Source organism: Fragaria vesca, linkage group LG5, assembly GCF_000184155.1.
Source record: "Fragaria vesca subsp. vesca linkage group LG5, FraVesHawaii_1.0, whole genome shotgun sequence".
NCBI lineage: Eukaryota > Viridiplantae > Streptophyta > Magnoliopsida > Rosales > Rosaceae > Fragaria > Fragaria vesca.
Genome location: NC_020495.1, coordinates 25,026,590 through 25,052,516, shown reverse-complemented (window position 1 = coordinate 25,052,516; position 25,927 = coordinate 25,026,590). Strand labels below are relative to the sequence as shown.

Sequence of the window (25,927 nt, the reverse complement as noted above, 5' to 3'; positions counted from 1 at the left end):
GGACTCTTGATGGATCAAGAGATGCCAATATGTATCAACATCCGAAGAAAAAGATCTTGGGAAGACATGGTCTCGATAAGGCACTCGATGACTGTATTGATGATGATTTTCCATCAATCGGCTTAGGCGCTCTATAACTAGTGAGGCCTACATATACTCCCATGATTAGTCAAGGTCTTGCTCTAAAGAGAGATCCGTTGTTTTGTCTAAAGCAAGATGACAAATATGTGTTAAGAGATGGAGTTCCCATCTAAGTACAATTAGACGCATCAATGTACTCAACACAATACGAAGACTTAGACATCTCATTCGCTATGAAAAGTTGTAAAGCTAAGTGTAGCTATGGGCCCACGCAACGCCAATGTAATGGCAGTACCTCCTTTTCAATACTTAATGGTATGAAAGGTTTAGGCTTATTCTATCCCTACATAAGAAAGACACATCAATAGCGAAATCAGAATCTGCCAAGTTTCGTAGGTCAAGCTCCACGAGACTTACAGGAAACCTCACTCACTGGAATATGGTAAAATTGATACCATTGGAAAGGTCTATGTGTCTACTTTCCAGAGACACCAACCATTTGATCATACCTATTATATTGAGTGAGTTATGGCCGTTTTCGTAAAGTAGGACGAATCTGTCCGAGAATCTGATTTTGGCAAAACAGTCAACTTCGACGGAATTTTGTGAACAGCTCCTGATGAACCAGAATGTGTGTAATATACGGTTGGAAAGCTAAATGAGTCTAGTTTCCAAAACCGTTTACGGTTCGTTCATATGTATTTCCTAGAGGAAGTTACGACTGTTCTAGTAATTGAAGGTCATGCTGCGCGGAAATCTGATTTCCTGCACGAACTTATGTTTTGAGTTCACAAGCGACCTTCTCCTCAAGATCTAAGTGTAAAAGATCATTTGAGGACAATACGGCATGATTTAGTTAATCATTGTCTAATGCCACATTTGAAGACATGTTAAAGAGCATTGACATGCTAAGTTTTTGAAACTTCCGTGATTAGTAAGAATCAGGAAGAGCCCTATGATTGATGTAAAGATCAGGGGGAGGTGCGAACTTCAGGGGGAGTCTAGCACATACATACATGTCACTATCAAATGTGAAGGGTGCGTTGTACTCTTTTTCTCCTACGATCAAGGTTCAGTTTTTCTCCCACAGGGTTTTTGTGACTTGACGAGGTTTTTGACAAGGCAACAGATCAGCACCATCGGCATATCAGCGCGCGGCACAAGGGGGAGTGTTCTAGGATATTCTCTACTGTGTGCCTTGGCCTTATGCCAATAGGATATGTAGTTAGACTAGATCTATGTATTCATATCCTTACCATATTGGTATTGTGTAATTCCCTATATAAAGGGCTCCTATCAATAAATAAGATGATTCTTTTGCCATCTCTTTATCTCTACCATTAATCCTTCATCATGGACTGATTTTTTTGATACAAACCAATACTGGATTGATTGGGATGTCTAAGAAATGTAAGAATAGGTATCACGGTCAACGTGTGATGTGATAAAGGATAATCCAAGCTGAAGGTTAACCATAGTACACGCCGTGTAGGGATTCCATATTATATGGATGGTTTTTTTTTTATATAATAAATGGCTGGTGCGACTGTTTTTAAGCTTTTATTTCATTAATAAAACTGTCGAATACAAAGGGGAAACATGAAGCCTAAACCCCTGATTACAATAAGCATATAGAAGTCCCGAAATAATAACGAGAATTTCTGCAACTACAAAATACATGTATTCAAACAAGCACCAACTGGAACATGAAGCCTAAATCCTTGATTACAATAAACATATAGAAGTCCCGAAATAATAACGAGAATTTCTGCAACTCCAAAGTACATGTATTCAAACAAACATTAACTAGCAAAGAGTACTATTCTAAAGACAACTTCATTTGTTTTGTCACAGTGGTGACATAATAGAAAGATCAGTAGACATGTAACACGTTTACATATCCTAATATCCAATAATACAGTTTTCCTACTATGTTGCTGTCGGATAATAATCCCAACGACACTAAGTTTCATCCTGCCACTAGGAGGTTGCACTCATTTGACCAAGCAAACGACGCGCCGCCTACCTAGAACAGATAAGGCACACAAAGTGCATAGACCGGCACAAGGCCCTTGGCACCCTATCAAATGGTGATAGAGTATTATTGGCGACAAAAAGCCGCTTAGAACTACAATTAAAATATAGTAAAACAAAATTTCTAAATAAAATTGCAAAAAAGAAAAATAGAATGGACCTAGGGTAGAATCCCAAACCCAATCCACAATAGGTCTAGAAGAAGCCCAAAACTGTACCAAGGCCCAACGGGTCAAAGCATGGACCTCATCCCAAGTCGAGTCTTGCACAGGAAACCTTGTCTCCACCGGTGAACCTACAACCCCGTCGCTCCGCCACTTCCGCCGCTTTCGGATCTCAATCACTGTCGAGACACCGTCTGTAACAAAGGGTTGTCGCAACCTCCCCACCATCTCCACCCCCAACCACATCAACCCAAAGAAAGAACCGCCTCCGACCTCACCTACACGCACAGAAACCCGATCACAAACATTCAGCAATGAGTTTCCGGCAAGATCCGGGTGGATCCGACCACAAACCCACGACCTTGATCGGCCCAGACAACCAATACGTGCAACGAGATCCGGCCGGAATCGGTTTGACACCACCATCGACCACGAAACCACCACCCGTGTCGTCGCCGCCATCGACTGAAGCCAACAAAACTTTACCCCATTCAGCCCTAACAAGTCCTCATAGCAAACTTCTATACTAGCAGCCCATCCGGCCACACACGACGAACGTCGACGAGGCCAGAAGCCTGTGCAGCCGGACGAGCATATGAGAAAAACTCAACAAAGTCTAGGGTTTTTTTTTAGGCGCGTTCTTGAGTTTCCCTTTGGACTAGCAATTAAGTGCAGATGATTTTAGATATAGATGTATGGTGATCCCTACATGTGAATGACTAAAATAGTATTGTGTACTAACTTACCATCCATGTATACAAGTATTTCTTCATATTTCCCATGTGGTTGATGATTTATTCCCTTCCCCTAATGGAATTACTATCATTATTCCAACGACTATTATTTATTTCATAGCTACATTTACTTAGTCGGATGGTTGATTTCTAAACTCATCTTCCGCCCTCCCCTATTTCCATTTGTAATCAAATTCATGAGTATTCAGGAATCAATAATAAGGAGGTTGAATCATTCACTTGTAACAGCATGCATATTTGTAACTGCCCACACGCACAACAAAATATTGTTTGCTTTAAGCCTCGTATTCTCGAATTTATTATGGATTCCTAACCCAAACCGCATCTCAGTATGAGGAGGTGTCTTTGCACATCTAAGACATATCACCTCCTCTCCCGAATAATGTGAGATCTATATATAAGAAATGCAAGAATATTTTTCTTCGTTATCATTCGGTTTTCTTCCAAATAAGTGAATTGTCCTCGCTTCTAATTTTTTGTGCTTCTATGAAGAGTTGCTTTAGAACAAAGTTGGGATAGGATCATGGGAACCTAAAGAATAAATAGTGTGGAAGTTAAAAAAGAAATTTCTCACACATCGTGCATAGCGTGTGTTTGGATGCGGGTGAATTATGGAAAATTTAATCAAAAATGAGGAATTCCCAATTGCTTTAGACTCTTTCCACCGTTTGGATTCTTATCCCGTGGAATTTGTAATTTCCACAGAAAAATAATAGTGGAATTTAGATATAAATTCCCAATTTGAATTTCTCACAAAATATACGTCATTTATTAATTCCCTCAACTGAGGTTAGTCTAAATATTAATTCTTATAATTTTAAAATTCTATATCATGAAATTTAAACAATGAAATTCTCAATTAATAAAATTTAAATTCATAGATGTAATTCTCATTACTTTCAAATTTTCGTGAAAATTATAATTTACTTTAATCTAAAAACGTAATAATAAGTGGGCGAGGGAAACGATGTCGTCTGGTTTCTACCTGATACTGTAGTTATAGTGTGTTTGGCGAATGAGAGAGAGAGAGAGAGAGAGAGAGAGAGAGAGAGAGAGCAGAGTAATGCGTCCAGAGCCGAGCTCAGCAGGAGGAGCAGCTTCAGAATGTTCATCTTCACCATCGTCATCGACATCATCCCCCGCATCTGGAAAGCGAAGCAGAGATCCTGAAGATGAGGTCTACCTCGACAATTTCCACTCTCACAAGCGTTATCTCAGCGAGGTCCATCTTCTCCTTCTTGGTTATTTTTAAGGTTTCCATTTTCATTCTTACTTTGATTGCTTCAATCAATCTCCCTTTTTTTTCCTTTCAAGAATCAAACTTTACTGGGATTTAACTTTCAAAGAATCCTCTTTTTTTTTCTTTTTTTCTTTTTTTGAAGGCGGTAGAATCCTCTTTTATGATTGATGGCTTATTCAATTAAAGATCATCCACCACTCTAATTCATTGAGGCAGCATTGCCCAGTCGAAACAGATTCTTTTGATAAACATGACATAGTGTTCACTTGTATGGCTGTTTCAAAATCCCTCATTATTGGTTCTTGTGCAGATCATGGCATCTAGTTTGAATGGACTTACAGTTGGAGATCCACTCCCTGACAATCTCATGGAATCTCCAGCAAGGTCTGAGACCATGTTTTATGCTAGGTAACTTCTTATACCATACCCTCATTTTCTGCATTTTTCATCCTCGCTTCATGTGGTAATGAACTTACTTACTACTCCACCTTCAACTGTATCTTCTTGAGTTTGCAAGTATTAGCTTGAGTTGCAAGTGTATCATAATATTTCTTAGTAAAGTGAACTCAATCTTGGTAAACCAGCTGGGTAATTTCAGTTTGGGTCATAGGTAGGTAGTGGTACACAACTCTTGAGAGAGGACATAGGTAGCTTTCCTTTATGTTGCTCTGAATTAAGTCTGCCTGCTATGAAAAAATTTCTGGAAATGCAGATAACATTGGCTGCACGTTTGGTATCCTTTTCTCTTTCCAAAATTACTCTAATTGCATATTTGCATACTAGTATGATTTTGTTGTTGAACTTTTCTGGATAATTAGACAGCTTGATTTAAGTCAGATAGAAGACATTAGCATCGATGATCTGAGCATCTGTTCCTGCCCTTGTTTTCTTCCTTAAAATGTTAGACCTGCAATGATGATCACATTGCTTTCTCCGTTTTAATCTTCTGCTCACTTTATTTTTGTTTTGTGTAACTATATGTTTCCAGGGATGAGATGCCCTTAGAATATTCACCAATGTCAGAGGACTCAGACGACTCGAGATTTTGTGAGAACCCCATAAACACATTCTCCTCACAACCTGACAGCACCCCTTCTAGTCCAGTCTCTCCATATAGGTACCAAAGACCACTTACTGGGTTTCCTTCAACTTGTACGACTAGTTCGCATCCCTCACATAGCTGTGCTCTCACTAATTTCAACTGCTCTCAGTCCCGTCAACGAGGCTCTGATTCAGAGGGGCGATTCCCATCATCACCTAGTGACATTTGCCACTCAGCTGACTTAAGGAGGGCTGCACTCTTACGGTCAGTGCAGATGAGAACACAACCTGTTGGTCCACCATCTTTTGAGTTGACATTTGGTTCAGGGCAAGAGTCGATATCTAGTATTGAAGGTGAGGAGAGACCATGCTCCTATATGAAATCTTTAGTTGATGAAAGGGATTACCAGATTGGTGAGTGTTCTTCTATGGGTATCTCAGAGCCCGACTTTAAGGCAGAAAAATCATGCAGGATGATGAATATGGATGTGAAGGGGAATCATTCTGCTGCAGATTAAATGCTTCAGCTCTCATTAGGTGAGGCCTGGAGCGACTTGAAGATTCTACAGTGCCATACAAGCTTTATTTGCAGATGGTGCTGCTAACTGTAGGGTTTAGGTGTGGAAAAGGTACCACTATTCAGTCAATATGTTCCTCTTATTCTAGGAGTGGGGATAACTCATCTAACTGTTATAGGGATGTGAAATTCACACACTCCAAATTGAAATCCACATCCTTTTTTGGTTAACACATTCACAAAAAAACAAAATTTAAACTAAAGACAAAATTTAAGTTAACAAATAAGGAAAGAGGGTGTGTGAATTTCAATTTAAAGCATGGATTTCGCATCTCTTATATTATTATTGTAAATCAGTCATGTAAATTGTTGCTTACCGAGACCTACAGGTTCAAAAGATGATTCCCTCGTGTAAATTATTTGACATTGTTAACAGCTTATCCTTCGTCTACCATGCTCTTGAAAATCTAAATCAATTTTAGTGTATCTTTATCTGTCTGAGCAAACTAAATCATTTGCTGGGATTTATTAGAAGAGTTGCAGAATCTGGAAATGTGTTTGAACAACGTAGGTTGCCCTATTGCAGGAGTGTTTGTCGATGTCTTTCAAAAGAGGAAAGAACAATTTGCTTTATCGGATTGTAGAGACATTATACTTCAGAGGTATCCACAAATCTAAACTCCTACAAAACCTCAAGACACTGCATATCAATTTGAACAAATAAAAAATCAGCATCCAAAATCTTTTGGTCCCTTTCACAGTTCTCTTGGTACTATATGAAACATTGGCAATCACATGGTTTCCAAGCTCAGTCATCCTTGGAGATACTAGTCATGCTGTCAGGATGAGCCTCAAGGTGCAACAAGGCATGATGCAGATACTCCAAATCTTCTACGCACACGGTCTTCATGGAGACTTGCCGTCTCACTTCAGCCAACTGATGGCTTATATGCAATCCCACATTCAAGCTTGCATTACTTTGCTTGCTCGTCACAGCAGGAATGGAATCTCTTTGATGTAAATTAGCAGACCATTTATGGTCATTCAGAACTGTATCATTCAACCTGGAAGCCATACACATAATAGAAATGAGAACACAACATGGAAACTTATTCATGCATAACTTAACTAATAAATAAATAAATAATAGGTAGCAGCAGAATATCATCTCCACTTCAGTTGAAACAAATGCTTCGGTAAAGTTCTTGGTGCTCTAGGTATCCAATCTAGAACGTCACCTAGAATTGCTATAATACCCTCTTCCATCTAAAGAATATATAATCAGGGTGATAAGTGTTGGCATCCCCCTACCCCATAGTGATTATCCTACTCTTAGACTAAAGTAGAACATATAGTATAATTCAGTGAGTAACAACCGCTGAGCAACGATGAAAAAAAACCCCGTGGAATAAAAAGGATATAAGTTGTTTCATACTTTGCAAGTATGCTGTCTATGTCAGCATTGTCTTTGATGCGAAAGAAGGCGTCCACCGCATCCTCTTTTGTTCTCACAAGCCCCTCCAAGCTACCACAGGACGTACACATGGAGTGTATTGCGGAATCAGTGGTTTCTAAGTTGATGTTTGTAATCCTAATGTTAACTGCCCCTTTATCACCTAGTGGATGAATTGTAGGATCAAAGCAGTTTTCAGAAACCGCATCAGACAAAACTGGTCTCTTGCTTGCTCCTACAGTCTCTGAACATTAACATGGAATACTTATCAGACAACAATGGAAAACGGGGATAGGGGAGTGAAAGCAGACTGAAATAAACATCCACTAGGTATAAATATCACATGAATCTAGCTTATTGGTTGGACCTGAAAGAAGCATGTGGAATTTCAGTAAGAACAGAAAGAGCTTTTTTCAACCGAGGAATATTGATTGCATAATGCATGGTTTTATCACTAACAACGCTAGACTGTGAAAAGCGGTGAAACATTGTTGCAGTTATGAAGCCTGGAATGGCAGTTGGATAAGAGTAACCCAGTTTTGTGGAATCACCTTTCAAGCTGTTGCTGCTTTCTAACGGCACTCCAAACCGTTTTTTCCTACAATTAGCTTTCTGATTGAAATTGAAATTAGTAAGTACGAGTGACATGTCTCAATTCACTGATAATCAAGGAAATTGAAGCATACAGAGTAACGGCATTGGAAGATTGAAAAATAACAAAGCCCGAGCCAAATACACACATCACAGAGTATACCTTACTATAAGGCTCAGGCTTCTCCGTCATCAACTTTAGAAGACTAGTTGCAGCTTTAGACACTGGGGATCCCAATTCTGAGAAGTCATCATCTCCAGATGATGCCCTCGTACTGAATGGGATGATAGAATTATCTATCCAAGCATTACATCTGCCATACAAAGAGCAAATTTATAGTTTCTAAGGCTTGTTTTAGAAATTGTCATAGCCAGAAATAAAACAATTACGGTGGGATTTGCTGAATTATTGACAACACTAGGAAGCTTCAGAAATGAATATTGCAAGGTTTCTAAATAATTAAACTTGGAAATTTAATATTTAAAGGAAGCAAACTCATGAGACAAAGTGGAAGCAAATCGCCTAGTAGAAATCGGAAAGCACAGAAAATATATGAACTCTGATGGGAGAAAGTAAGTACCGAAGCTTTAGTGCTGCGAGTGAAAGCAAGCCATGTTTACCTGAAAATAATCAAAAGCGTTATGAGCAGAATGTGTTGAACTTTGAAGAAGAAAGGTAGAGAGAGAGAGTGAGGAGTCTTACCGGTGATGGCTCGGAGGCGGAGCCTATTAGGGTTAAACATCCCCAGGGGCAGCGCAACCGCGCCAAAAGTGGGAAATGGCAATGCGCCGTCAAAACCACTCTCGATGTATAAACAAAATTAGTGACGGACTATGTCCTTTTTAACCCGACTGGTCTGCCTGGGACAAAGGTGGGCCAACAAAAGCCCATTTGGGTTTTGGGGTCAAAATCCATGGATTTTTTTTTTTTTTGGTCAAGGAGAGAATGACTTGGACCGAAACCATATGTCGTTGAGTTGGTTAGAGCCTAAGTGTGGAACTCCATACACAGGTTTAAAACCCGTTGACTTTGATTAGAGGTAAATCTCAATATGTTTTTAGTGGTCAGGGAGAAGGAAGGGTTCTTACAAGATCTTCATACACGAATTAGTCTTTGGGTCTTAAAAGCCTTTAAGGAAACCATGTAATCTCGACCAAAAAAAGTCTCCAAACTAAAAGTCCATGGGATTTTTTGAGCTGCATGAAAATAACGAATTTGGAACTTGGTAAAAATTATGAAACGTTTACTTAGAGCATCTCTAAGACGAATTGCAAAATTGATAGTTAAGATTTGAGAGTTTGCCTCCAACAAAACAAGGACAGTTATTTCCATAGCTAAATTAAATTTTGAAAAAAATAATAATAATAATCGAAACAACAGCTAAAGTATACAACTTCTAATTCTATAAAAAGACGTATTTTCATCTTCAAACATCTTCAACCTTGAACTTTGTTGATACCCAAAATTTTGCAACCCGTTTTCTAAGTGGGTTATGTTCTCGTTGGGCTTTCGAGGAAGCTCATTACAATCTCATCTTCAATCTTAAACCTCTGTCCCTAATACCCAGCCAATCTCATTAAATCACCTTTGCATAACCTAAAATCATGCTCTCTCACTAAACTCACAGGCTTCCAACTCTCCAGCACATCCATATGCAAGCTTCGTTCTTGCTGAAATATAATCATTGTTGTTACAATCAAGCTGAAACACAATAAATCGCTCTTGGGACTCACCCTTGATCAATTCTGGACCTGGTTTGTATTTTTGAAATTCACAAGCACAAAAAACACCCTCACATTTCAAGTGACTTCATTGAGGACCAAGCTGTGATTTGGCTAATGGCTCCACCACGAAGAAAGAAGAATAACACTGGTGTGCCTTCTCAAGAGCAACAAGAGCTTGCTGATTCCGTTTCCAAGAACAACCATAGTAAGAAGAAAGTCTAGAGGAGGAGGAAGAAATCACTGCTTTAGATATAACAAACTTTCTCAATGTCTGTAGGAGATCTCATAGGGAAATGGTTGACACAATGAAGCAGTTGGTGAGCTTAATCAAGGCAACAAAGTAGTAGGAGCAACCAAATAATGAAGAGTAGCGAGAGAAAGTCTTTCATGAAGTGTCTAATGCAGCTAAGGAATCTACCGCAACCAAAGAATCTAATCATAAGGCTTCCTCATTTGTCACCCAAGAAGATGTTGTTGCATGTTGGAAAAAGAGTTGTGTCGTAGCTCTGAAAACTGGAAATCTGCTTCTCAACCTCCTTATCCATTAAGCATAACACATTTGTCATATCCAAAAAATATGAGACACCTATATTCACTCTTTTTGATAGGAGAAAGGGCATTCTAAAAGAGCACATCAGTCGAATTATCAACGCTATTGGTTTCTCATGCTAGCAACCACAACCTCAGGTCAAGGAATTTTCTAAAACCCTCACTGATCATGCTAACTCCTCGTTTTGTCCGTACTTGGGAGGAAATGGCACACAAGATTTGTAAGAAGTATCTCCAAATATGAAGAAAGGGTGACCATTACTCAGCTGAACAACACCAGACAATAAACTTGGGATGGTAAATTTTGTTTGCCATTTTCGTGAATAAGTGATGGATTGCTATGACGAGAAGGATGAGGAGTTGTTCGTGGAAATTTTATCAGCAATATTTTTCTAGAGTAACGAGTCTATTTAGAGAACATTGGCATCACTCAGTTTTCAAGGCTCACTAGAGCTGTGAGAAAGACAAACATGTCGGTAAAAACACAACAAACCAAAGGAGTTGGAGGTCATATAAGAAGGTCGACACATCTCAGAGGGAGACAAACCACGCTCTAATGGCATATGAAAGGTAATTGAAGAGGAAGGAAAGATATGGAACTGTCCTAGCGATACCTAGTTCCATTCTCGATACTCTGTTTGCTGCGGGGTGGTCAAGCCTATGCAGCAAGAAAAACCTCCCACCAAGGAAGATAAGAAGAACCCATGGTATTGCCATTATCCAAAATAGATACAAGACTAAACAAGTGAAATGAATGTGAAGAAAATTCAAAGCAATTGAAGATTTAAACCTTAGTCAATGGTTAGTTGAAGGAAAATTTCACTGTAAAAGAAGCCATCAGCGACCTCAAAGAACCTCATGCAAGAGATCAAACTTCATCTCTAAAACTTTTGTCCCTAATACCTTGCCAACCTCATTCCATAACCTTCACAGGCTTCCCGCTCTCCACCACATCCATTTACAAGCTTCGTTCTTGTAATCGTTGTCGTTACAATAGAGTTGAATCACAACAAAATCGCTCCTAGAACTCACCCTCGATAGATTTTGGGTCTGGTCTCGCTTAATCAAGACTCAAGAGGGCTTTGTTGTTTGAAATTCACAAGCACAAAAAACACCCTCACAAAGGTCATGTCTTCATTCACTACTTATTATATCTTTATCAAGAATAAATAAGAACATAGGACTCCGACCATATAACACCTCATTGGTGGAGATGAGAAAATAAATCATATGTGAATAGTGCAAAAAATGGTCCTAAAATGAATATAGGACTTCAAAATATGACTCCTTGTTGGAGTTGCCCTTAGGAGCCGGATCCCAAAAAACCCACACATAAGTGTAGCTTTTCCCCTCCTAGCCATACATGAATGCAACTTTGCTCCTCCTAACCACATAAGTCTAGCTTTTGTGTATGTATTTTAAACGGGATCCGGAACCTAACCACATGAGTCTAGCTTTTGTGTGTATATTTTAAACGGGATCCAGAATTTAAAGGCCCCATTTAGTGTGTGGTTGTTGCTTACTATTGTTGTGGTATTTAAGTTTTGAACTAATTTCAGTTTACCCCCATCAACTTTAGGTCGATCATCATATTAGTCATTCTTTTTTCAATTTCATCAAAAACACCCCTCGACTCCCAATTTTCATCAGTCGTGTCAAAACCTCTGTTCTCCATCTAATTCATCCGTCAAGTGATGACTGTGATGAAGTGGCATCAAGAAGAAAGTCAAATTCTGAAAATAACATTTCTAACCATTTCCCCCCCCCCATATCAATACACATTTTCTTTTTTTCTTTTTTTTAAACTTTTTATTAAATAACTCACACACCCTACATATGTCAATGACATTTGAACCCATGACGTCAAAGTTGTTAGTTAACCACCTTAACCAACCACGCCACGGCTGACCAACAAATATACACATTTTCGTTCCCATCACAACCTCCTAACCTTAGTGATTTTGGTGGAATTGAATGTAATTTGCTTATTTTGCCATTTTCCTGTGGGCCCAGCTACTTCAAATTTGGTTTTCTTCTTAATGCCACGTCATCACATGATGAGAGAATTGGATGGAAAACGGATATTTGAACACGATTGATGAAAATTAAAAGTCGAGGGGTGTTTTTAATGAAATTGAAAAAAAAAAGACTAACATGATGATCGATCTAATGTTGATGAGGGTAAACTTAAATTAGTCCTTAGACTATTGTTTATTACATACCATAGACTATTGTCATATAGCCAGTAACTCGGTTGTTTTGATGCGTGGATATTCTTTATTATTGGTACAATAGTACGTTTAAGCACAATATTTCTCCTCAACATCACCATGCAGTACTTAAGCCAGTAATTATTACTAATCAATCATCCTCATCTCCGGTCATGTACAGTTTCTTAATAGTATCACTATCAACATCGAACAATTAACGCTATATAACTTTTGTTTCTCCCAACTTGAACACAAAGAATCACAATTACTTTTCAGTATTGTTATATAACGTACAACACTACAACGAGTGTGTGCACAGCTGGATAGTTGTATGCTTGTTCTTGCTTATTCTGGTTAGTGTAAGTCAATAACTAGTTAACAATAGATACTACATTCTACACTACACAGGAGCATTGGCTTGACATATACCTACACGCGGAGGTAATGAATATAATTGCGCTAGCTGCATGGATATGTGGATCGATGTTGATCGTCTGGCGAATTTGGTTCCTGAGGACAGCATGCCCTGGAGGAATTGTCCAAGTCCTTGTAAAGTGCTGATAATGAAGTGTTAGACTTTGGAAGAGAGTACGTAAGAGTGAGTTATTGCCTTATGGGTCCCGCGCTGCAGCCTGGTCCGGCCATTCTTGAATTGTCTCCTGATAGATGAGTCCCGCCACTAGCTTTGGCTAGTTATATATGCATGACATTGACAGCATATCTTTAAGTCTCCAGCCCCAGTTACTTAGGGCTTCTCCCGAACTAACCGTCATCGACATGCGGAGGTACATGGAGGTGTGGTGAGCTATTGAGATCTTTTAATTTGACTTACCTTCATGCTCGAACAGATTTTCTATTTCACAATTCATTTTTGGAATCACATCGTCGGTGTGTGCGCGTGTATAGTATAACATTATATATGATAACACGTGTTCAATCTTCTTTCTAATTTCACGACTGTCATTATATATATTCAAACTTTTTGTCAGATAAAACAGTATGATGTCAATCTACGTATAATAATTCACGTCTTTTTCGTACTACTTTTGTAATTAACAATCACAATGACTATTTTCCGAATCTATATGTTATATGACAACATGGTGCGTACGTCAGTATGTGCACCATAAAATTGTCATAATTCATGTATTTTTCATTCTAATTTCGATTCGGAGCCTTCATACTTATATCTATGATATGAACTTTTTGTTTTGATATCAGTAACAAACATGATTCTGCAGTAACAAAAAAATTGAAGTAAATGAGATTACAGGATCAATTTCTTTCTCATATTATCTTAGCAAATATGAACAAGATATCTTTTGTCTGTGGTAATTATTTTCTTCTTGTAGCCGACGTTCCTCTCTTCTAGAAAACAAAATTTCATCAAGGCTGAAAGGTATGCGTGTAAATACAACATTCATGACTTGTGACGCAGTTGGCCCCGGCCGGAAGGAACAAGCAGCGGTCCCTTCGTTTATTTACAGCTAGGATATCACATCGATCACTAAAAGTTATTTGAAACATCTCGCCAAAAAAAAAAAAAAAGTTATTTGAAACATGCAGCAACCCTAATTCAATTATTTATGGTGAAACTTTATGAGAGCCTAGCATACAAACTGTAGGGCGAGTTTTTAATGATTTCCACAACCCTAAATAGAGGAAAAAAAAAACTAGCTAGCTTTTAATAATTAAGCTTCTGTTGTATATAAAAACTAGGAAAGCAAGAACTTGTCGAAAAACTAGGAAGCGACAAACTAAGAAACAAAGATCGATGGATCAAAAGGGCAAGTGTCCGTATAAAATTAACTGAACTCAAGATAGAAGCCAAGCCAGAATAGCATTATGCTTGTCAGCCGGGTCACAGTCATCATCGACCACCACGGCCTTTGATCTCGATTTATTGCTATGGTCAAGATGATGATCATCTGCAGCGTGCTGCTCCCATAACCAAGAGAGCATATTCTCATCATCTTTCTGATCAACATTCCATAAGTAGTCGTACCTATGGATATCACTCTCCCAATCCCATGTCATTTCATCATTCACTGTTCCATTAATTCCATCACGCTGCTGCTTCTGCTGATCAAACTTACAAGTAGCAGCAGCTGCTGAGCCTGGTGAGTAATTAGAGCATGAATTATACCAGTCATCCCCATCAAACGCAGCTGCTTCCGCTTCTCCATAACTTGATTTGGAATTTGAGTTTGATGATGAGCTTAAATTAGTAGCACTAATCTGATCGAGCTGATGATGTTCCTCTTCATGACTAGCCGCTGCAGTAGCATTAGTCATCACTTTATTTGGACCACATAAAAGTTTGCCGGTGTCCTCGTCGTCCCTAATAACGCCCGTGTCATCATCACCATCGTCGTTTTGTTTTTCACCAATTAAAGTCAGCACCCCAGTTGGATCCGATATTATTTCATTGGCGACGTCCATCATCAAGTCATTGAAAGCCACCTCCCCACCGTCATCAAATTTACCTGCAGCTGAGCCATCAGATGGTCCTCCTCCGACTAATGCTTGTGTTTCTTTTTGTCCGGTGCCAGCCGCAACTGCTGCTGCTGCTGCGGAAGGAGGTGGAGGGGAAGACGAGCTCGTCATCGTTGCCGATTTATCATCATGATTATGAGTGCATGAATCCAAGTGGTGGTTGATGGCTGTAGAAGCGTAGGTGACTTTGTTCTTCTTCATGGCCCAGCGACTGGTTCTGCCACCTCTTCCTCTTCGCTTGGACGAGGGTGGTCCTAATTTCATCGCCATATTGATTTCATCTGCTGCGGTGGTGGTGCTGCTGCTACTACTAGCTGCTGCTGCTGCTGATGCTGAAGGCATATGGATCTTATTAATAGGTCTCCTGAAAGCGTCTATTTTTCGACTCAAGTGCGAGTTCCAGTAGTTCTTTATCTCATTGTCCGTTCTTCCCGGTAATTGACTAGCTATCAAAGACCACCTGCATCATACGTAATATATTGACAGTGTGAAAAAAGTTAATATAATCACACAAGCTTTACACAACCAATTACTAATTACTAATATATAATCAAAAAGCATTTCTGGTGAACTAGGACGTTACACGCATATATCATATATATGCATGTACGTTCAGTTTTCGCCGTCTCTGTCATAGAAATAATTAATTAGTAGTAGGAGCGAGAAAGACAATAAGAAAGAATCGATCAGTAGGTAACAAAGGTAATATAAGATGATTCATCATACATAGCTTTTCACTGAATAATTTGAATACCGCCTTACGCTTATGAAGTCGATCGGTCTATTCCTAAAGTTTATTAACATATACATAACAAACAAAAGCAAATTTATTTCTGTCTAATTATTGACAGAAAAACCTCAAAAACGTACAGACAACTTCTCAATCAACCTGTTTCTGGTATTCTAAATATTACTATTAATGGACTAAAGAATTTTAATTGCTGCATTATTTAAAATCTTGCATCAGAACACAGCAACCCGGCCGGGAAGGTAAATATCGATCGAGTCAGTGAGAACAGTACGACGTAATAGCTAGTATATATAGAAGAAATGCACACAGATATCCACACACATACCTATTTCCCAGAGAAGCATGCAATTTGATGATGATATCTTCCTCTTGAGGAGTAATATTTCCCCTCTTCAAGTCAGCTCTCAGATAGTTTATCCATCTCAGTCTGCAACTCTTCCCACACCGCAGTAACCCTTCAGTATACGACACATTCATTTTATTAGCTCTTAATTAACTTCCACACCAGGAGATATTTGTATGAGGTAGCTGCTGCCGGCAAACTACCTCGATCTATGGATTGAACTTGCAAAAACTGAACAGCTGATAGATCAGACATTTAACAGTTTAACACTACTAGCGAGCTTAATTACAAACATGTGTTCACTGTGTTGGTGATTATGGTATGTACCTGCATTCTTGGGCAACGATCTCCAGGAGCCTTCCCCATTAGCACGGATGTAGTTGATTAAGGTTTGATCCTCCTCTGCTGTCCATCTTCCCTTCTTCAACCCAACTTTCTCGCAGCACGGAGCCCTCCCCATTTCTGTCTATATATACAGATCGATCACTACGTACTGCTATAACAGCGCGCAGTTCAAACTACTCGATCTATCTATCTCTCTCTCTCTATGTAGAATACAAGACTGATTATATATAGTGCCCAGCAATGCCAGTAAATGCTCAAGCTTAATTTTGTGTTGTGGTTTAGATCATAGAAGGACGCACAGTATCTGCGGCAGCAATCAAGTTAATTAGGAGAGCTAGCTAGGGTAGCTAGCTAGCTGGTACAGTAATTAACAACTGAGCTAGAGCAGGATGAGCAGTATGTATGTGTAGACTTGAAGAGTGAGGACAGGCTACCTAGAGAGGTGCAAGGTTTAATAAAAGTACGTGATTTACAAAGAGAGAAAGACATGATCGATCGAGAAGGACAGAGATGATATAAAGACGGGTGGGGCTTCCGATAGAGAAATTAAGTGTGGTGTGAGATTGTGCCACGACGGCCTACAAGTGAATACCAGAGTCGTGGCCTCTCCGTTGTCGAGAGGCTCGTGATGGGGCTTTGCATTTCCCACGTCCATATATGTACGCAAAGCACGCACGCGGCTCATCCAGTCATCCCTCCTTCTAGCTCTTCCTCCTCGCTCGGTCTCCACCTCCGATCTAATTCCACCCTCCTGCAGCTAGGTCAATATTTCACCTCGATCGGTTCCCACAAAATATCTCATTAATTGTTACTTAGTTCATCTATATATCTAGTTATGACTTTCTTATCTTATCTACGTACCCCATACGACGTAAGAAGTACCCTTGCGGCCGTACCAAATTACTTATATATAACTATTAATAATTAGTTAGCTAGCTATAGAACAAGTATGAAAGTGTGTAGAGAGTTCGATCTTGTTATTTTCAAACCTAGTGAGGTCGATCAAGTATTGCGATTGCTGACTGCTGTGCATGCGCGCAGTTGCCAAATGTAACGCAAACTATGCGCCTTAGCTAGGCCAGCTCCCTTGTTTATAGGGCATATGGATTTTTCTTTCATAAGAATTAGTCTGTGTTTGGATATGCCTGCTGTTTGAATTTTCTCTTGAGGTCATCGAACATGAATCCGAAAAAACTTATGATCGGGATTCTGACAAACCAAACTTGATTGCGCATTTACAAAAGTACAACACAGTTACGCCTATACTGCAGGTTTGTTTGTCATTAACCGCTTTCCTAAGAAATCCTAAGATTAATTAGAGCAAGCTTCCTGCTATAGCTTGGGATCTATGGCATGCAGCAGGCACTTAAACACACACATGTATATAGCAATTAACTTAGTATACGTACGGTGTGGGAACATATATAATTTATTATAATTAGGTGATTAATTCATTGTTGCTTTCATTCGATATGCATGGAACAAGAAATACGTACGTGTTGTCAATATCGATCATGATGAATCACCCGTTTAGGTTAATTGAGAGACATGAACTTAACACACGCCCGCGCATGCATCTTAGAATCTTACATTGTCATGTAAGCAGAAACAAGAGGACCCGATACAGCTCAATGATTTGTACTAGGATGTCGATCGTACGTGTTTCTTTCTTGTTCATAATAAAAATGAATAAGCTAGATCGATCGAGAAATAACAAACCAACCGAATCCAACAACCACATTTACTATATATGTACCTGTCATATATGCATGCTCGATCTTTCAAGTATCACAAAATTAACTACGTACACTTGGGAGGCAGCCTGCTGATCAACGTATTGATCGTATAATTAAGCAGCAGCTAGGTTATAAACAAGTCGATCGAGCCAATTAAACTGATCGAGTATCAAGCGTGGAGTTGGCTTGATTTTGAACAAGTTCAATAAGTGGTACGTGTTTGATCTTGGTTTACAATTTCGATCTTTTCAAAATTAACTTGAGTTTGGTTTGATGACTTTGGCTTAACGTTTTCCTAGTTTAAGAAAGGAAGAATATCTGTCTCAATCGAGAAAGAAGGAAGAATTGTCAATAATGGATTACCAGGACAGCAAGAGACATCGACTCCCTTTAACCAAAAAAAAAAAAGTTGGGTAAGCAGCGGCGGGCCAAATCCAAAGATTAACGGGCTACGTTGGATCGGGTCCTCCAGGTTTGGATGTTCCGGCCCAAGACCCGAATTGTCTTCCTTGCTTATGATGGCGTTCTTTCGAGTTTCGACAGTGTATAGAGTGTAAAATTCCGTCTGAAGCTGGATCTGAAATGGGTCTTCTCAGCATCATTCGAAAAATCAAAAGGAAGGAGAAAGAAATACGTATACTCATGGTGTAAGTCATGCCTTGTTTAATTATAGGGAGAATTCAAATTCAAATGGCTGTTTTTTTTTTTTGCTGAGATTTTTGATGTTGATGATGCAGCGGGCTTGACAATTCTGGAAAAACTACGATTGTGCTGAGGATTAATGGGGAGGACACCAGCGTCGTCAGTCCCACTCTCGGCTTCAACATCAAGACCCTCACTTACCAAAAGTCAAAACTTCTTTCTTTTATGCAACAACTACTATATCTGGGTGTTGAGTAAGAGATTGAAATGCTGTTTGTTTGATTTTCACAGATATACACTTAACATATGGGATGTTGGGGGTCAGAAAACCATACGATCTTATTGGAGGAACTATTTTGAACAAACTGATGGTCTTGTTTGGGTGGTTGACAGTTCTGATCTTAGAAGATTAGATGACTGCAAAATGGAGCTTGATAATCTCTTGAAGGAAGAGGTAACGACATTGCCCATTCTCCCCCATTTGTTAACTGAACAGCATTGTGTTTTTCAGCTGCTTTACCTAGTCTCATGTTTCGAGCTTTTCTTATACTTACCATTCTAGTAATGTTTCTCACAAGTTCACCAATGCCTCATATTTGTGCATGTTGTGAGGGGGTTTCTATGGAATTTTTTTTATTCATGGTGAATTGCTCTAAGATGCAGACTTGTTTTGTTCATATGACAGAGGCTATCAGGATCGTCCTTATTGATACTAGCAAATAAGCAGGACATAAAAGGTGCCCTTACTCCAGAAGAAATTGCCAAGGTAAGGCTCTAGCCCCGCCTGTATTCATAAGTGAATGAAGGTGTTGTTGGAATGCTTGTTGGCTTTTGTATGCCTTGATTATCAGTCACCCATAAACAGCTTCATTCTCTTCTGCCTCTGCTCTTGAGATTGTTGTATTAACTGTTAACGAAAATAAAACGAAATATCGTCAATTCGTCACCCATAATTTCCATGGATTTTATAGGCAGCACTATTGTTTGACATTTTGAGATTCTTTTTCCCATCCGGATGAAACCAACTTATGTATAGAAATCAATGTGAAATTTTATTTTTTCTATCATGAGTATCTAATATAGTTCATATTTTACTTGTCTAGGTTTTGAACTTGCAGGCTATGGATAAAACTCGACACTGGAATATTGTTGGCTGCAGTGCATACACGGGTGAGGGACTGCTTGAGGGATTTGATTGGTTGGTTCAAGACATTGCCTCTAGGATCTATGTGCTTGACTAATGTGTATGTTCTGTACTTCTACATTTGTTAGTGTATTATGTGATTTTGAGTCATGTTTCAGTGAACACTAGACAATCATCCAAGTATATAGATGCAGTTGACTGCAGTTTCCAGTTTGTGTTGAAGTAAATGAGTGTGTATGTTGTGTGTGTCGCTCTCCCTCTACCTCAATCCATTTTATACTCTCCTTTGCTATATATATTCACAGATACATTCATTTTAGGGCTACTTTAGAGTTTTTTAATTTTATGTTTGGGTGTGGACTCGCCTAGCTGTACATGAAGTTCAGAAGTTGCTAACTTAAAGGTTAAAGTAGGGAAATTCCCTTAATACTCATGCTGGAAGAGCTACCAGTTGCCAGATTAACGGTATGAATGGATCGTCATATGCACAATGTTTCTGAGATTTAACTCTTATTTGAACACTGTGTCTAGTCGATTTGTAGATGTGTAAAATCCATTGTTGTAGCTTTTGCTTATTAAGGAATGAACTCATGGTTGATATTTCTTGTTCTGTTAACTTGGATGTGGGATGTTAATTACTGGATCTATGATGCCCAATTCCTTGCAAACAATCTCCTTGGCTTGTTATCTAATCTAGAGAAATACTGCCAGTTTTTGTTTCAGAATTCAAAATATCTTAGTCGTGGTTCTTTTTCAAATATTTATCATGAACATGCTTAAGTTCTACAGAATATAGTTATCCTAGAATCACTTGGAGTATACCTTTTGTTGGGTCTCCAGTCTCCCTTCACTACAATCTTTGATGCAACTGTCTTGACAACCTTCCAAAGCAACTGCACACGCACAAAGAGAATCAATAGGGAGATGCAAGCCTTATGTGTTTCTGAATCAAGCACCACAATGGGGATACTTCAACTCAATGAAAAAAAAACGATGCATAACACAGAGACTTAGCCTTCTTCATATAATGATCAAAACCTGATCCAGTGCCATAACTGAATCCTTAAACAACTCAATGTTAACAACTGTATTGGCATAATCCTATCACAATACTAATTTGGTGTAATTCAGGTTAAATACAATGACCCTCTTTGTTCTCCGAGTGATATACAACTAGGATTACTTATCTGAAACTAAGTAACTCTTAAGCTTCTTGTTGAATGATCCATCTCCAATACCAATACTGATTGATTGATTTGATTCTAATGATAACAGATAGTGTTTGAGTCCAATTTTGTTCCTACATGGGAAACCGATGGGATTTGAACACCTTACTATCTTTGTTACAGCTAAGAAGTAGCAGAAAGATTTCTTTGTTCTTTGTCAAAATGCAAAACTAAATGGCTTCAGTAACTTGCTAAGTTCATCCGTAACTGACACAAACACCTCGGTGTCCACAACTTAGCCCAATCAGAATTCAGAAGTGTTAAGATTTTCAGGCTTTTCAGCTCTAATATGGATATCCGATCAACTGTAGTCAGAATCAGAATTGCAGTAAACATGTAACACATGTAATGGAATCCTTTCATAGATGGCAAAGGAATATAATACAGAACAATCTCTTTATTACTGACTTTGGCCTATTCAACGGCAACATGGTAAGGTTCAAGACTTAAGACGGGCAACACATTTCTCAATGCTTGTTTCTTCAATTACAGGCATGATCATACAAACTAGGAGCTAAACCCCCTCGAACAACAGTTGATCAAAATGAAACACAGCTGAAGCATAGGGGAGGAAGAGAGTGATGCTTATTTAGTAGCAAGAAAGAAAATCCAACCAAATGTGAAGAAGCATTTGAGGGTAATTAAACTGAGAAGCAAAGATAGTTGGGATTGAGTGTGCTACTTGGACTTCTTTCCTTGTTTCTTCTTGAAAACTTCATCAATGTACATAATGCCCTTGCCTTTGTAAACTTCAGGCGACTTACAACCGCGGACGGCAGAAGCAAACTGATGCACCCTATTCTTATCAATTCCGGTGCAGCAAACCACATTGTTCTTGAAGCAGAAGACACGAACTGCAGGAGGAACTGTGAGTTCAACCTCATGACTGTACCCTAATTTCAGATACAACATCTTCCCCTGAGCTTCGGCTCTTGCTTTGTACCCCACTCCCACGATCTTTAGAAACCGAAAGAACTGAGCTTCCATCTATTAACCAACCTAACCTTTTATCTCAATCAAATTAATAAGCTAATTTTAAGCCCACAGTTATCAGAAAGTAGAAAAATTTAAACAAATTCGAGAACACTATGATCATAACAATTAAAACTTCTCCTATGTTATCAGAGATTGTAGATATACATACCTGTTGAACCCTGCAATCGTTCCCGGCGTCGGAAAGCGTAGGGTTTAACTGGCATATGGTTACAGGTAGAAAACTCCTAGTCGGGCTGAGCCCACTATTGACTCGACCCGGCCCAATATTGACTTGTGCCTGTTCCAGGAAAACACAAAGCGAGAAAGACGTGGCGAGCAGCTATTGGACGGAACAACCAGATGCATACGATGATTGGCTAGTTTGGGAGGAAAACACGTTTCGAAGTGAAGACTGGGAGATTGACAAAGTGAGTCACAGTCCTGAATTCCATAACGAACGAACTCAACTCGGAGTTTCCTTCCAACTAATTTAATTGGAGGCAGAGAGAGAGCCGAGAGGGATTGGATTTGATTTGATCTGATTTGAATTGGTTTGGATCAATCAAATCGAAATCCTGCTGGAATGGCCAAGTTGCTGCTGTTGGTGCTGTGCGCGCTCTGCACCGCCATTGCAGCGGGCAAGAGCTATTATGAGATACTCCAAGTCCCAAAAGGAGCCTCGGACGAGCAGATCAAGAGGGCTTACCGGAAGCTCGCCTTGAAGTACCATCCCGATAAGAACCAGGGCAATGAAGAGGCCAATCAGCGATTCGCTGACATCAATAATGGTACTATTCTTATTATATTCTCCATCCAATATCTAACTTTTGTTTCGTTTCTGTTTCTATTGTTTACTCATCATCATCATTGTTGTATTTGATAGCCTACGAGGTGCTTTCGGATAGCGAGAAGAGGAGCATTTACGACAGGTATGGAGAAGACGGTCTCAAACAGCATGCCGCCAGTGGAGGAAGAGGCGGTGGTGGAATGGGAATGAACATCAATGACATTTTCGCCGAGTATGTTTCCTCTTCTCTGATGCAATACCTTTCTTTGCTTACTAGCTCATATTCCTTTAGCAGCAATTCAAACTGTGTAAATACGAATCTAATGTCTTTAATAAAAACTCTAAAATAGCATTAGCAAACTATGTGGTTTCGAGGGCGATATCTGAAATTTGAGTGTTTGCTCTAGTTTCTTTGGTGGTGGACGCTCTGCTGAAGAGGAAGATAAAATAATCAAGGGCGATGATGTAGTCATCGAATTGGATGCATCATTGGAAGACCTCTATATGGGAGGTTCATTGAAGGTAATAATCTTTCCTCCCTATGCAGCTTCTCAGTTCTATGGTTTTCTGAAACCCATATCAACTATTTATTCTACCAATTGAGAACTCAATCACCTGCAATTTGGAAATATTTTCATTCTGCTGTTTGGTAACTTGCTTTGAAGTGTCTGAATCATGGGCCATAGACTAAATATATCCCCTGAATGACAATGCATATCATTTTTATCTGTACACATTATGCTTAGAATTATTGAAGCTGCACACCATATTGTTGGCTGCTTTCCAACAGCATGGAATATGTGTGCGTGTGTGGTTCTGGTTACTATTGTTCTCTGACTTTTATTCTTATTACTAGAAAGGAGACATTAAGTTTGCCAAAAGGGTGTACTGTGGTTGATCTAATTATGACTTCTTATGTGGGCTTTGTCAGGTTTGGAGAGAGAAGAATGTTATAAAGCCAGCACCAGGAAAGAGACGTTGTAACTGTAGAAATGAGGTATATCACAGGCAAATTGGTCCAGGAATGTTCCAGCAAATGACAGAACAGGTATATACATGAACAAGCATTTCTTCTGTTACCATGTGATTAAAACAAATAAAAAAAAATGGTTTGGAGAGAATGACCATATATTTAGCTGAGTAGAAAAGTTGTTCTTCCATTCTTGATAATGAGAGTTGTCCTTTGGGAAAAAAATAAAATAAAATAAAATCTCTGTTTCCACAAGCAAGCACGCCCACCTCTTCTGCATCGGATAATTTTATTATTTTGTCTGTCACTTTATCATCTACTTTTACCGTTATGCTGCTATATCAACCTTAATATATACTCTAATATGTGCTTTCAGGTCTGCGAACAATGTAACAATGTTAAATATGAAAGGGAGGGATATTTCATCACTGTTGATATTGAGAAAGGGATGCAAGATGGACAAGTAAGCTTTCAGTCTTCATATTCTTTTTTCGAGTTTTGGAATTTAGTTATATCACTTAACAATAGATACTTCTTCCTTTTGCATTCACAGAAACCAAATCCTATTTTTGCATATGTTTGGTTTTGTTTCATGTACATGGTGTTTATCTTATTCCGCAGATGCCTAATTTAAGAGTAAAGAGAATTATTCATCTCAAAAAAAAAAAAAAGGGGGGGCAAGAAGAAGAGTATTATTCCATAATTACTGAAGTCAGTGAAATGTATGCATTTGTTATGCATAGTAACTTTATTTTCTTAACCTTTGTTGCAGGAGGTGGTTTTCTATGAGGATGGTGAACCCATAATTGATGGAGAACCTGGAGATTTAAAAGTTAGTGCTCTGACCTTACCACCTTGTTTGTAAAGTTCTAATATCCATGAACCACATTTTGACAAATAAATAACACATTGTTCCTACAGTTTCGAATCCGCACAGCACCTCATGACCGATTCAGAAGGGAAGGCAATGACTTGCATACAACCATCACCATCACACTGGTATGACATAGATGCCACTAAATTTGGGGGTCAAGTTAATGTTCTTATTTCTATTTTGTTATTCTTACTTTGCATCAAAAAAGTTCCAATATAACAAGTAACTTATTCTTTGTATATAGGTTCAAGCTCTGGTTGGCTTTGAGAAGACCATTGAACACCTGGATGATCATCTGGTTGACATAAGCTCTCAGGTTAAACATACTTGCTAAAAATTCAATATATCATGGCAATATATGTGTGTGTTTTATATTTTGGGAGGCTGTAATTGACATTATGTCCGTAACCACGCAGAAAATTACAAAGCCCAAGGAAGTCAGAAAATTCAAAGGGGAAGGGATGCCTTTGCATTTTCACTCAAAAAAAGGAGACTTGTACGTCAAATTTGAGGTTCTATTCCCCACTTCACTTACAGAAGAACAGAAGACAAAGATCAAAGCTGTTCTTGGTTAGAGTAGGAGTGCATTTTTGTTGGTTCAAATTTGTAACATGAGGCAAGTACAGAAAAGTTAAAAGCAACTCAGAAGCCCTCAGCAGCTTCTTTTTTAAGATATCTAGTACAATTTATAGATATTCATTATCCTCTTTCCTGTGCATGCTCTCTTTTGTCTTATTGAAAATCCTAACTCAAACAAAAATCATTAGCACAATCACTCTTTCTTTTCCTCATACTCTTTACTTTATCAGAGACATTCCCCATCCAGTTTTGCCAACATAACAAAAAAATGCAAATAAGCACAACTTTCAGAATACTTGCTTATAAGAGAACAAAACATCACAATCAGCTGTCAAATTCCATATATAGAAAAGCAGTTATGTGCATAGGTTCTCATAAGAAACTGTATAACCACAAACAGAAGACACCTATTTAGCACTTATTACAAAGTATGGAGTCACAGACTCAGCAGAAGATAAGAGAACTATTCAGTTTACAAAGCTCATTGACACACTGCCTCTTGTCTGGTTGAGACTGCCTCTTGGCTTTCTTACCCGTCATTACTGCCTCAAATCTTCACCAGGGGACTCAAATGTGTGATCTTGGTCGTGAATCTGGCAGTGGGAAGGTCAGGAAACTGTCTCTGAATTCTATCGTTCTCCACGTTGTAAAGCTCCAGCCTTTTACGATTGACCAATAACAAAAGAGAGAGATGTCCTT

The 25,927-nt window shown here is 38.9% G+C and overlaps 6 protein-coding genes across 7 annotated transcripts; 3 read left to right on the top strand and 3 right to left on the bottom strand.

Annotated features, from left to right (window-relative positions):
* Positions 1–4,073: 4,073 nt before the first annotated feature.
* Positions 4,074–6,039, top strand: LOC101305268. The gene is made up of 3 exons (XM_004300424.1): positions 4,074–4,256; positions 4,585–4,682; positions 5,263–6,039. Exons 1-3 carry the CDS (start codon positions 4,098–4,100, stop codon positions 5,831–5,833), a joined length of 828 nt encoding a protein of 275 aa, XP_004300472.1. The 5' UTR covers positions 4,074–4,097; the 3' UTR covers positions 5,834–6,039.
* A 443-nt stretch (positions 6,040–6,482) lies between these two features.
* Positions 6,483–8,661, bottom strand: LOC101304971. Its single transcript, XM_004300423.1, has 6 exons — positions 8,580–8,661; positions 8,458–8,497; positions 8,040–8,190; positions 7,837–7,897; positions 7,268–7,529; positions 6,483–6,896 (listed from the first exon to the last, which is right to left on the bottom strand). The coding sequence occupies exons 1-6, from the start codon at positions 8,617–8,619 to the stop codon at positions 6,641–6,643; spliced, it is 810 nt and encodes a 269-aa protein (XP_004300471.1). The 5' UTR covers positions 8,620–8,661; the 3' UTR covers positions 6,483–6,640.
* A 5,514-nt stretch (positions 8,662–14,175) lies between these two features.
* LOC101306730 lies at positions 14,176–16,410 on the bottom strand. The gene is made up of 3 exons (XM_004301761.1): positions 16,278–16,410; positions 15,933–16,062; positions 14,176–15,316 (listed from the first exon to the last, which is right to left on the bottom strand). The coding sequence occupies exons 1-3, from the start codon at positions 16,408–16,410 to the stop codon at positions 14,176–14,178; spliced, it is 1,404 nt and encodes a 467-aa protein (XP_004301809.1).
* Positions 16,411–18,578: 2,168 nt separating this feature from the next.
* Positions 18,579–20,039, top strand: LOC101304676 (probable ADP-ribosylation factor At2g18390-like). The gene is made up of 5 exons (XM_004300422.1): positions 18,579–18,678; positions 18,769–18,879; positions 18,965–19,127; positions 19,359–19,439; positions 19,777–20,039. The coding sequence occupies exons 1-5, from the start codon at positions 18,614–18,616 to the stop codon at positions 19,912–19,914; spliced, it is 558 nt and encodes a 185-aa protein (XP_004300470.1). The 5' UTR covers positions 18,579–18,613; the 3' UTR covers positions 19,915–20,039.
* A 1,346-nt stretch (positions 20,040–21,385) lies between these two features.
* On the bottom strand, positions 21,386–22,214 carry LOC101304191 (60S ribosomal protein L6, mitochondrial-like). Of its 2 annotated transcripts, none has more exons than XM_004300420.1 (2): positions 22,188–22,214; positions 21,386–22,047 (listed from the first exon to the last, which is right to left on the bottom strand). In XM_004300420.1, the coding sequence occupies exon 2, from the start codon at positions 22,028–22,030 to the stop codon at positions 21,722–21,724; it is 309 nt and encodes a 102-aa protein (XP_004300468.1). In that variant the 5' UTR covers positions 22,031–22,047; positions 22,188–22,214; the 3' UTR covers positions 21,386–21,721. The 2 variants fall into 2 exon arrangements, with proteins under 2 accessions (XP_004300468.1, XP_004300469.1); XM_004300421.1 differs by having other exon boundaries at positions 21,386–22,030; positions 22,188–22,208.
* A 206-nt stretch (positions 22,215–22,420) lies between these two features.
* LOC101303908 (dnaJ homolog subfamily B member 11-like) lies at positions 22,421–25,419 on the top strand. The gene is made up of 9 exons (XM_004300419.1): positions 22,421–22,806; positions 22,902–23,037; positions 23,213–23,327; positions 23,737–23,853; positions 24,152–24,238; positions 24,548–24,607; positions 24,697–24,774; positions 24,894–24,965; positions 25,066–25,419. Exons 1-9 carry the CDS (start codon positions 22,602–22,604, stop codon positions 25,222–25,224), a joined length of 1,029 nt encoding a protein of 342 aa, XP_004300467.1. The 5' UTR covers positions 22,421–22,601; the 3' UTR covers positions 25,225–25,419.
* The last annotated feature ends 508 nt before the right edge of the window (positions 25,420–25,927 follow it).

Coding starts and splice junctions, on each gene's coding strand:
- LOC101305268 (XM_004300424.1), top strand. CDS start 4,098: ATGCGTCCAGAGCCGAGCTCAGCAGGAGGAGCAGCTTCAGAATGTTCA. Junction 4,257..4,584: donor ACAAGCGTTATCTCAGCGAG/GTCCATCTTCTC, acceptor GTTCTTGTGCAG/ATCATGGCATCTAGTTTGAA. Junction 4,683..5,262: donor GAGACCATGTTTTATGCTAG/GTAACTTCTTAT, acceptor ATATGTTTCCAG/GGATGAGATGCCCTTAGAAT.
- LOC101304971 (XM_004300423.1), bottom strand. CDS start 8,619: ATGTTTAACCCTAATAGGCTCCGCCTCCGAGCCATCACCG. Junction 8,498..8,579: donor CCGCCTCCGAGCCATCACCG/GTAAGACTCCTC, acceptor GATTATTTTCAG/GTAAACATGGCTTGCTTTCA. Junction 6,897..7,267: donor ATAGACAGCATACTTGCAAA/GTATGAAACAAC, acceptor TATGGCTTCCAG/GTTGAATGATACAGTTCTGA.
- LOC101306730 (XM_004301761.1), bottom strand. CDS start 16,410: ATGGGGAGGGCTCCGTGCTGCGAGAAAGTTGGGTTGAAGAAGGGAAGA. Junction 16,063..16,277: donor ATCGTTGCCCAAGAATGCAG/GTACATACCATA, acceptor CGTATACTGAAG/GGTTACTGCGGTGTGGGAAG. Junction 15,317..15,932: donor CATGCTTCTCTGGGAAATAG/GTATGTGTGTGG, acceptor CGTATGATGCAG/GTGGTCTTTGATAGCTAGTC.
- LOC101304676 (XM_004300422.1), top strand. CDS start 18,614: ATGGGTCTTCTCAGCATCATTCGAAAAATCAAAAGGAAGGAGAAAGAA. Junction 18,880..18,964: donor AAGACCCTCACTTACCAAAA/GTCAAAACTTCT, acceptor TGATTTTCACAG/ATATACACTTAACATATGGG. Junction 19,440..19,776: donor CTCCAGAAGAAATTGCCAAG/GTAAGGCTCTAG, acceptor TTACTTGTCTAG/GTTTTGAACTTGCAGGCTAT.
- LOC101304191 (XM_004300420.1), bottom strand. CDS start 22,030: ATGGAAGCTCAGTTCTTTCGGTTTCTAAAGATCGTGGGAGTGGGGTAC.
- LOC101303908 (XM_004300419.1), top strand. CDS start 22,602: ATGGCCAAGTTGCTGCTGTTGGTGCTGTGCGCGCTCTGCACCGCCATT. Junction 22,807..22,901: donor ATTCGCTGACATCAATAATG/GTACTATTCTTA, acceptor TGTATTTGATAG/CCTACGAGGTGCTTTCGGAT. Junction 24,608..24,696: donor GAGAACCTGGAGATTTAAAA/GTTAGTGCTCTG, acceptor TTGTTCCTACAG/TTTCGAATCCGCACAGCACC.